The sequence below is a fragment of the Clupea harengus genome, chromosome 16, assembly GCF_900700415.2.
Source record: "Clupea harengus chromosome 16, Ch_v2.0.2, whole genome shotgun sequence".
In the NCBI taxonomy this organism is placed as follows: domain Eukaryota; kingdom Metazoa; phylum Chordata; class Actinopteri; order Clupeiformes; family Clupeidae; genus Clupea; species Clupea harengus.
Window position 1 is genome coordinate 18,761,529 of NC_045167.1, and position 10,897 is coordinate 18,772,425.

Sequence of the window (10,897 nt, forward strand, 5' to 3'; positions counted from 1 at the left end):
AGACTCTTCCAGCAGCATAATTCTTATCATGTCAAAGTTAGTGTTATCCTTCCCAATGACCTTACAAAATAAATTCAAACTCAGTGCGCTGAGGAGCTCTGAACAATTGTAAAAGAACATTTAAATTAATAATTTGAGTTTAGACTCAGTTAGAGTTAATGCTAGACATGGACTTAACCCCACACCAAACCATAAATAATATTAACAGATTGAATATGTCCAGGGGTATGTTCCAGCTGAAAGGTACAACAAATGTCCATGTCCTCACATACCACACTAGCATCTCTAAACTTTCTCTAATTTCCCTAAACTAAGGAAACAACTCAAGACTACCTACAGCAAATATGTTCAAATAAGAAGCACGAGAGCTTCCTAAATATACCCAAACCCCAAATAACGAAACCAACACCACATCAGAGACAGAAAACATGATCTGGAAGTTAATGAAAAACACACCATTGACATTCCACCGTCGTGTTTTTTGAAATGCAGTCAAGTCTGTAAACGGCGGGGCCAATAAAGCAAGCCCCGCTCATGCATAATGCAACTCAAAAATGCGCTCATGTCCCAGGTGACTACGGTGCAGAACCTTCTCCAGCAACACGCGCATCTGATCCGAACAATATGAGGAGTCATTCCATCAGCCCTGTTATTGCTCTCAGTGACATTTCCTTTATTTTGTTTTGCGAGGAGGCCGAGGACATCGGGCCGTGGATGCCCTCTCACAGAGGATAAACTCTGAATGGAGGGGAGCGATGGTGGAGCCTGATACAGAGTGTTAATGTGGCTGTTTGATGGCGGCTAGCCGACAATGGAAGAGATTCTCATTTAGATACCACTGGGCCCTATTCACACTCTCACATACACACTCACACTCACACACACACTCTCACATACACACCTCTGTGGGACTGTAATAACAGTAACAATAGACGGTGGCTTGCTGACTGCCCATTTCTGCTCTGTCACTCCCTCAAAAACACTCACACACTCTCACACAATCACACACTCACTCACACACACACACACACACACACAAACACACGCACACACACACACACACAAACAAACACACAGAAATAGACAGCAGGGATAAATTCACCAGTCTGTTGACAGTGTGACTGACATCCCACTAAATCGGATAAAATATTAGGGGAATTAAGCTTGACCAATATTTGCTACTGCTGTACATCCTACAGATGTTTCTGGCCAGAAACATTATTGCTGGATTACCCATCGGATTTGCAGAGTCATCATAAAGAACCAGACCATGTGGCATTTGGAGATATGTACAGATCACTTGTGAAGAATACTCTAAAGACATATAACAGAGTGGGATCATTTTCAACAATAAGGGATATAGATAATTTTCCCATTTGCGGCTCACACAAAACAGAATGACCTTTCGTGCAAGAGAGCAGAACGAACAACAAAGGTAGAATGTAGAATGTTTTTTCAGCAAAAAGCTACCCCACAGATTACATTTTCCCCAGTGATTGAGAAGCCTGTGTCTGTGATATGCTAAATGCAACCTGACAGTCTGGCGGTTAGTAAGGCCTGCTGCTTGCTGAGTAGGATCTATTGGAGATAGAGGAAACCAAGAGAGTAGAAGTAATCAAAAATTGTATGATTCACCTAATGATTGTGATAATGAGTAAATAATTAATCATACACAAATTACTGTGCTTTTTGACGGTTGGAAATACCAACATGCCAACAACTGACATTTTAAGTTAATATTTAGTCCAGTGAAATTATGCCATGTATGTACTGTATGTAAGCCTTTGTAAAGGGATTAAAATAATGATACACTATAATTATTCTTCAGGTGCAGCTAATTTGATGTAGTTGCTAAACCCTGCACATGAATATGTGAAATACTAGCAAAAGAGAAAGTGAGGGAAACCAGGAAATGTATCTAATGTAATGACAAAGACTGCTTTGGGAGTAAATAACCAAACTTAAAGGTACAGTCCGCGATTTGGTTTCGGTGTTGCGAAAGGTTGATGTTTGAGCTCAACAGCCAATCACACCCCCCTATTCCGTGCTCCTGAAGTACCCTGTTGATTGTTTGTTGATTGTTTATGGCATGTTATTTATTGTTTATGTTTATGTTTATTGTCTCTGTCCGAGCCACTATGTTTGTTTCCCATGTACCGAGCCAGGACTGTTTAGGAACATCTGAGGTTTTTCTGAGCGCAAACACAGAATGGACAGTTAGAGGACCGCAAGGAGCAATTAGCTGAATTTGACAGAAAGTGTATGGGGTTAAAATCTGAGAGAGACTGCACCAAGTGCACATAATGTTCCAGGTTCATCGATGGGAACCAATATGTTTTGCAAGAGAATAGCTTTGCACAGCACCAGAAAGTTCCTCCTTGTAATCCTGTTTTTGCTCTCTCTGTAGATCCTTATGTGAAGATCCACCTGATGCAGAATGGAAAGAGGCTGAAGAAGAAGAAGACGACAATCAAGAAGAACACCCTCAACCCTTACTACAACGAGTCCTTCAGCTTCGAAGTGCCATTTGAACAAATCCAGGTATGTGTGTCCATCTTAAACCGAAATCAATGAGCCCTTGATAAGTCCTCTTGATAGTTATTCATTGATTTACATGTAGCAGTGTCCGGGAATATAAAAACTGACAAACAGAAGTAGCAAAGTGTCATAACAACTCCCATTGGTTTCATAGGGATAAAGTGATTTAAATGAAGTGATTAGACTTCCTAAACTATGTTATTCATACAGCTAATTTCACTGTAGGACCTCTGTGGTCATTCCCCCCTCAAGCTCTATGTGTTTCTTGTCCTAGCACAGAGGTATATTCACAGTCAAATCTTTTAATAAACATGTGGATCGAGGACTGAAATGGTGGGTGTGCTGGGATGCCTTGGTTTGCAAGACAACATGGACAAAAAGTGTGTCACGTAGCGTATGAATGCTATTACAAAGTGTGTCTTTTTTTACAAGTCTTTGTATCTCGTTACAAAAGGAAACAAATGTTTCATAAGGGAAAATGGAGCAACCCTCTTTTAATTTGCACCGATCAGCTACAATGTTCCTTATTTTTATGAATTTGTGAGATAACAGATCTTTCCTTTATGGATTGCTCCGCACATTCTTTTCCGTATTGACACGACCTATAAAGGGCACCTATTCAACTCAGCTCTGACACGGATTAACAATAGGAATGAGATGGCGTCCCTTTCAGAAGTTGCGGCGGAACCTCGACGTTCGGGGAGTGATAAAATGGATGCTAAAATCCTGAGAGAGGACCGTTATGAAAGGAGTCGATCCACTGCGCATAGACGTAATTGCCTCGCATCGATTTAGCACTTTACAGCTTTGGTGCACCTCCAAAAAACCTGACTTTGTCTCGGCTAATCAGACCGTACCTGCGCACACCTCAGCTCACCTCACCTCTCCACAGCGGAAGCTTTCGCCCTCACCTGGCTCCACCTGGGCACACCTGTGCTCTCTCTCTCTATCACACACACACACACACACACACACACACACACACACACACACACACACACACACACACACACACAAGACATATACACAGAAATAGCCACACAGAGATGACTTGGAATCACCAACACTGACCCACATGCATTTTCATGTACTTCTACTACTTCTACAACGCCCCATGCTTGCCATCATGCTCAGATGAGCACGTCAAGACCCCCCCCCCCCCCCTCACACACACACACACACACAGTTCAAACAACCTAACACAATACAACACTACACAACACAACACAACCTCCCTCTCTCAGAAACATTAACTAGCCCTTACTATTCATTCATATTTGCCTCTGTTCAGACCTGGTCACACTCAGCTCTCAATTCACCAAAGCTTGTGACGTACTAGACTCATACTTCAATAGTACATCCTTGACCCCACTATCTCTTCAAATTGAACATCATAGGTTTTCACCACTGCATGGCAACCCCCATCCCACTATACTCAAACATCTCCCACCAGCAGCCCAATTCACCCTCATTAGCCCCCACCATCAGTCCAATCTGGCAACCCTATATTTCACGTCATGCTAGATTAGGTGCGTGCGAAAAGGACTATAGGTCCATGCTGGCACTTTATTTAAATGTAATGAGAGTTCTTGGACGGCTAATTGATATTCCTCAGCTGCACGTTGTGAAGAGGTTGTGGAGAAAATGACCTCGGAGAAATCCATCTGTTGCCTACCCATTTTGGTGACATTCACCCCAGGTAAACAGCAGTGTCTACTCGCACTCATTACTTACTATTAGACCACCGCTTTAGTTGTTTGCGAGAAGAATTTGGTAGTCATATTTCTGTTATTAGGACAATAATTGCAGTGGCATTTGCAGTGGCATGGCTGGGGCAAGGCGTTGTCACGGTGATGTACTGCTGCGGGTCTCTCCGACTGTCCTCCCATACGTGAGGGGGGGGGGGGGGGGTCACGAGTGTGAAGAAAGCATGCTACTCCCCTCAAAGTCCCCATACTTCTTTAAAGATGAAAGCACTTAAGAAAGTGACATTTGAGAGATTGTGTTTTTTTTTGTGTTCCGTGGCATATACCGGACAAAAGAAAATAAAACTAATGGACTTTCACAGCAAGGTAACAACTGCCTAGAAGAGCACTGACCTGCTAAAAGACTGTGTTCCGTGAGGGGCATGCAGCCTTGCTGCTTCTAGTGCGCTTAGTCTCTAAGACTGTGAATATACAACACAGCGATCCACTGTTTCATTTCACCAATAGTTTGTGAATCCAAGAGAAAAGTGATTTAGAAAGGCTTTGGGTGTCATGTGGTTTAGCTCAAAGGAGCAGATTATTGTTGAATGTAGCACTTGAAGTAAGTCATTTGGCTGAGGAGAATGCCAGCCCATAGATTTTAAATAAAGTTCTTATTAAATGTGCTCTTCATACTTTTAAATCCCCTTCATAGGTACTTTAAGTTATTTAAGAAAGCCCAAACTAGTTTAATATATATATATATATATATATATATATATATTTTCCAGCAAAAACAGCTCTCACAAGTGAGAAAGCGACAAATACTGTTAGTGGTGAGTTTGTTAAGTCTGCAGAATGAAATGGGTTTGGACTTGGAATAGTGCTGTTATGAGAAATAACAGAACTGTTAGAATGGTTCAAATCCGATTGTGACGACGGAACATTGATTAATACTTCACAGTAAATTTAGAATAGACACTTACGGTAATGCACTTCTCCTAATCCTCTGTGCCTCCCTCCGAACAGAAAGTTCAAGTCGTGATAACCGTTCTGGACTATGACAAGATCGGTAAGAACGACGCCATCGGCAAGGTCTTTGTGGGCCTTAACAGCTCGGGCACGGAGCTTCGCCATTGGTCGGATATGCTGGCCAATCCACGAAGACCCATCGCCCAATGGCACGTGTTGAAGCCAGAGGAGGAAGTGGATGCTCAGCTGTCCACCAAGAAATAGAATCCAGTGGTGTGTGTAAGGGGGGGCACGGCCATGAGTAGTGCTCAATAGTCAGTGTGTGTAAATACCTCAGTGATATAAGGGTCCATTCTCTGTCATCCTTCGTTCATTAATGTCTTACGGAAAGTTAACAAAAAAATATCACCTTCTTTTATAATTGTTGATAGTTCGTTCCACCACCCCACCTCCCATAATCCCCTCTGGGGTCTGTGTTTCTCTGTCAGGTTCCCCCCGAAATTAATTCCACACCCTCCACTGGCACCTCTGTTGGTCAGTTGCCATAATCTTACCCCCCCCCCTCCAACCAAATGCCCCCTTCTTTTAAGCAATATGATCTGTATAGATAGCGCATGATTGAAAGAATTTATTGTACCACAGTTGTATATATCAGTATGCAGACAAAAATGATTTTTAGTTTATGTGTTTGTATGTTGTTACCTGTTTCCTAATCTGTGTATATCTTGATGTTTTTAATAAGATGTTCTATTTTAAATTATGTAAATGCAGATATAGGAGAGACGATATATATTACAGGATTTAAAAATTCTACCTTATTGCATTCCAGAAAAATAAGATGTATAAAATTCCAACCTGCAAGATGCTAGTGGAAGTACGGTATACTCGCAATGTAAAGGATGGTGTCAGACGTTGGGTTCATTTGATGAACTAACACAAAAAAATGAAACGAATAAACCTATACAATATAAGAAATCATTAAAAGTAGGCCATTAACTAATATGGTTCAGTGGGGGGATACAAACGTAAATGCTGCTGGAAATTATACAAGCACATGATTTCTTATAACTTTTTGTACTTGTTTGTCCACATGAGGACCTATGCGTTTTGCTGAATTTCTAAGTAGATTCGAACCGACTAGCCTTTGTTTTACCTCGGTTTCTCATTTGGTCAGGGCTTCAGGCAGTGATGCAGACAGTTATGACATTTAAGTCAAATAGGTCCTCGTTTAAAGACCATGTTTTCCTTCGAATATCCCCTGAATTCAGACTGGTCTGTTTCAAACCCAAATGTCTATCCCACAGACAACCCTCTGGAGACCGATCGCATCTTAGTAGTCACAAGCTGTAGCCATTGTGTCCTTCAAGCTTGATTAATGGTGTTTTTTGTTAACTGCTTAGTTTTACAAGCCTAGTCGTTAGAAACATTAAGTTCAGGATTATGGAGTTTAGTCTCCTGTAACAGAGCAAGGGATTTTGACTCTAGCTTTAAAACAGATATTTTTTAGTCAACGTCGGAATATTTTTGGTAACTGCATGATTTTTTTTACAATCTTTGCTAATAGCTGGGATGGGGGGAGGACTATTAACAACAGGGGGTGTCTTGATGGAAGACCCCCTTGCCTTCAAATTAAAAGAAAATCAAGGGTAGAGAGCGAGTGTTTAAACAGTAATGCATGTTTAAACATCGTTAAAATTGAATTTTAACAACGGTCGGAATTGGTGGGGTCAGTTTGCACACTTGCGCTGACGGAAAGGAAAGCAAGTTTCTCAACACTGCCATTTTTTTCAGGGAGGAAACAAAATGTACATGAACCCTCTCTTCATGCACACTCCACTTCAATAGTGGTCGTAGCTTTGGTTCATTGGGAACAATGTCTTTTGGCCGCAAACCGTGCCCTAAATAGCAGTCTTTGCTTTCTGTTGCCTTCTCACAGTGACAATAGAGCTAGCCATGATTTACTGCCAATCTTCTTTCTCTTGTGGCTACTGTTTTTGCACTGTATGTCTTTCAAACGGCATTTGCCTGTTACCGAACACCATTCAGATTGTGACAATGTTGTTTCTTTGTTTTCTTTCGGGACACGGGATCGCAAAGGAGCTGGAGCTTTCGCAGCCTAGGACTCCACTTGCACTCTCTTATTTTATCACTGATGCACAGAGGAACCGGGCAGCAGCGGCCTCCCTGCTGCTTGCTGGACAGTTTCATAGTGTTGGCTGAATACATAACAACATATGAGAATTTGACTCAGTAACCGTAAAAGTTAATGGTCTGTATAGATAACGTTAGTCCATATGTCCCTCACAACCGGTCTAACAGGAGGAGGACATGAAGGGGGCAAAAAACATAAGAAGTTAATCCATCAAAACCATGTCTCTTATCTTGGAGGAACCTCTTGCATATACTAGATGATAGCTTCAGGAGGAGTTTCTAAATGTTTTCAATGTTATTGTGTAGTTGATAGCACTATTACTAAAAGAGAAAAAAGCTATTTGTCATTCCATAATGTTCTCCGAGGACTGCTTGGTGTATCACTGTGACTGCCGTGTGTGCGTAGAAATGTAGACTTAATCAGTAGGTAGCACAGTTCGTTCTGTAGTGATGTAACTGCCATTCGCGCCCTTCTACATGCCAAGAGAGAGTATGCAGAGCAGCATCGTCAGTTTCTTCTAACTGTGGACCAATCGGGTAATTTGACGGAGCTGTGCGTGCAGAGGGAAAATAGGAGCGTTTTCTTTCGTGAGAAGGTAGACTCACATAGCATTTTGTTGAGCACTGTGCAATACTTGTTTGTTCATCCCATAGTGTTAACATGGGTGGTGTTGCCTGAGGTAAATAAATAAAAAATAAAGGCAAAAAAAGCAACAAAAAAAAGCTTGTTGTATTGAGGTATTCCTTACCAGTGAATTGGTTAGGACAGCACATGTAGATTCTGTGTAGGTTGGATCTTCTGTTTGGGTTCCCTCCCTAACTCCTGGTTGATTTTTTTTTCTTTTTTCGTGCATATAGATCCAAAGGTGGATGACTTGGAAAGATAATGAAACATGCCAAAATCAGAAAAAAATTTACAAAAGACAACCCCCCCCCCCCCCCTCATCCATCCAAATCCGATTAAACATTCATGTGTACATATATTTTTTTATATTTCTCCAAATATAAGTTATTCATTAAAAAATGTATTAACCTCGTTATTATGAATCCCATCTTATTTAGTATCGATATGTCTGAGTATACTATTTAATTATTGTTGGTATTGTTATGGTTCATATTGGTACTGTCTGGTTATTGTTATTTTGGTGCCCCATTGAGAATATTTTCTATTTAATTTATAGTTAATTTCTTAAACTCAGAATGTACACTTTGAACTGTGTTTAGATTTTACTTTTGTTGTGGGACCAAGTTGAATTGAAGATTTTATTTATTGTTGCAATAAATATTGATTCATGTTTTTTGTTTATATTTACAATCCTGCTGTTTACCATTGGTAATAGCTGACCCCATAGACATTCCAGGCATGTAGAAACACTGAATTTCACTTTCACTGGCATTCCTAAGTTTAAATGCCTCTCATATTATGGCAAATCTTCTCTAAATTATTTTTTGGTTGATAAAGATCAGAACCTGAATTTAAGATGTGCTTTCCTTAAAAGTGGACAATGATTTAAATCAGAAACAGAGAGAGCAACTCCACCGAATAAATACGCGAAAGCTTAAACTATTTCGAGAGAATGAGAATCCAACGCACCCAGGATAGGTAAGGAAAGGCAGCCTTGCAGGTGGCATTTTAGACTGCAAGGGTGTAGTATCACAAAAAAGCCATGGCCTGCGCTGCACTAACAATGCTACCCTAGCTGTTGCCAACCAAAGCATGCACGCTACAGTACGTGACGACATCCCTCTCCGCAGACCCCTGAGTACTTGCTGTGCGACTTACAACACTGAATTCTCGCTGATGACTTGCGACAGCAACACAAACAAAAAGCCACACTTAACTTTTGAAGACAACCCCCGATTAGCGACTGACTACAGAACAGATCTGACGCAGGTTTGCCACATCCAGACCAGATCAAAGTCAGATCCGCGCCCTGGAGTCGGACGCTACACGGGAAGAGCTGTGTAAAGAAGTAGAATCTTGATGCTGTAGAAAGATCCTAGTTGCCTTTGTGTATATCAACTGCCTGCTTGAGTATTTTTGTGCGTGGAAAGTTTCTCTGTAATCTTGTAGATCTGTTTGGAGTGTTTTTTCCTGCCATATCGCTCGCGACGACTGTGAGCTGACAGTTATATTGCTGTGTATACCTTCATTTTTGGCGAGGTGTTTTACAATTTCGTTTCACTTTGTGTAGTGATTCACTCTGTGGAGTTTTCTGACTGTTGTTATATAACTTCATATACACAAATGTTCAATAAAAATGTTTTATTTCCTGTTGATACAGAAAAAACATCCAGTGTTTTCTTGGAGCACATTACTTCTTGGGAAGACACAGCACCTTATCTGTCTTTCATCAGTTCTCTTAGTTTAGGCAGAGGTTTCGACCCAGATGGGAAGGCTTTTGAATATGACATTTGTGTACCATCAAAACCTGAGAGGTTTATGTCTCATATGAAGAGGTCACCGTGCATATAGTGTAATATATACAGTACTGCAGTATATTGATATGCTGTTCCTGGCATAAAGCACATCGCTAAGTAAACAGAAAAGGCAGTAATGAGGAGCATGAGGTGAAGCCTCTGAGCTGAATTACAATATATTACAGAAACATTTATATCATATTGGCCTTTTGCTTGAAGGGATAGACGGTATCTGGTGAGATTTTGAGCCAGAATCTGTACTTTTTTGCTGCTCTCTCATACCTCCCAATGCCTGTATCAAAAGTGCCCACTGCTGCTGAGCCACATCTGAAGCCATCTTGGGAACTACAGATGATTAACCATACTGATATGTACTGACAGTGCTGCTGAGTCCCACTAGGGGGCATACTTTCAGGGACAAAGCACCTTCATCTCAGCACCACCTGATACTCGGCAGGGCTCCTTCAAGTAACTATCAATATGACAAAGGGCAAGCATGTGGAGGGAAAACCGATAGGCAGGGAAGTGGCCTGTTCTATTTTTAGGCCGACCGCAGAGAGCACAGAGGTTTCTGGGCAAGATGGCTGTGTAGCTGTGACAGGAGGGGAAGCCCTGGTGGGGTTAACGCTGATAAATGACATTGGCATTTGTGGAAGTCTGACCTTTGCGGAAAGCCCAGGGAGGGAGACAAGGAGTGTTTTTGTAGTCACCGCCTCCGCAAAGCCATGAAGGCAAAGAGCCGCACAATAGCGAAGGCATACCATGCTAGACAGCTACACTAAGCCGGCAGCTACACAATATAGCTGCCACAAAGCATTACATTTTCATGTTATTCTCTGTGAAAACCTAATGTAACATAGTAATAACAGGTGCATGCAGAGGTTAAAGCCCAATTGCCCTGCCATGTACGAAATTGTAACAGACCATTTCTCGCTCAAGGTCATGTATGACCTCAAAAGGGAAAAACTAGTTTATCTTCAAATAGCCTCTATGGTGAATGTGAGATGGTACATACTCAACCTACTGCCATGGTGCTCTGGCCTTCAAAGTGATTCATTCTCAAAGCGGCAAGAGAGAAAATATATATATATATATATATATAATGATGGTATAATATATATTTTCCATGT

The 10,897-nt window shown here is 41.3% G+C and overlaps 1 protein-coding gene across 4 annotated transcripts in view; it reads left to right on the forward strand.

Moving 5' to 3' along the window:
• Positions 1-7,668, forward strand: part of syt1a (synaptotagmin Ia) — a 128,235-nt gene extending 120,567 nt beyond the window's left edge. For all 4 annotated transcript variants that reach the window (XM_031582325.2, XM_031582324.2, XM_031582328.2 and 1 more), the window contains 2 exons: positions 2,408-2,541; positions 5,253-7,668. In XM_031582325.2, the coding sequence (XP_031438185.1) occupies positions 2,408-2,541; positions 5,253-5,459 (341 nt within the window). In that variant the 3' untranslated portion in view covers positions 5,460-7,668. The remainder of the gene's footprint in view (positions 1-2,407; positions 2,542-5,252) is intronic.
• Positions 7,669-10,897: the final 3,229 nt, after the last annotated feature.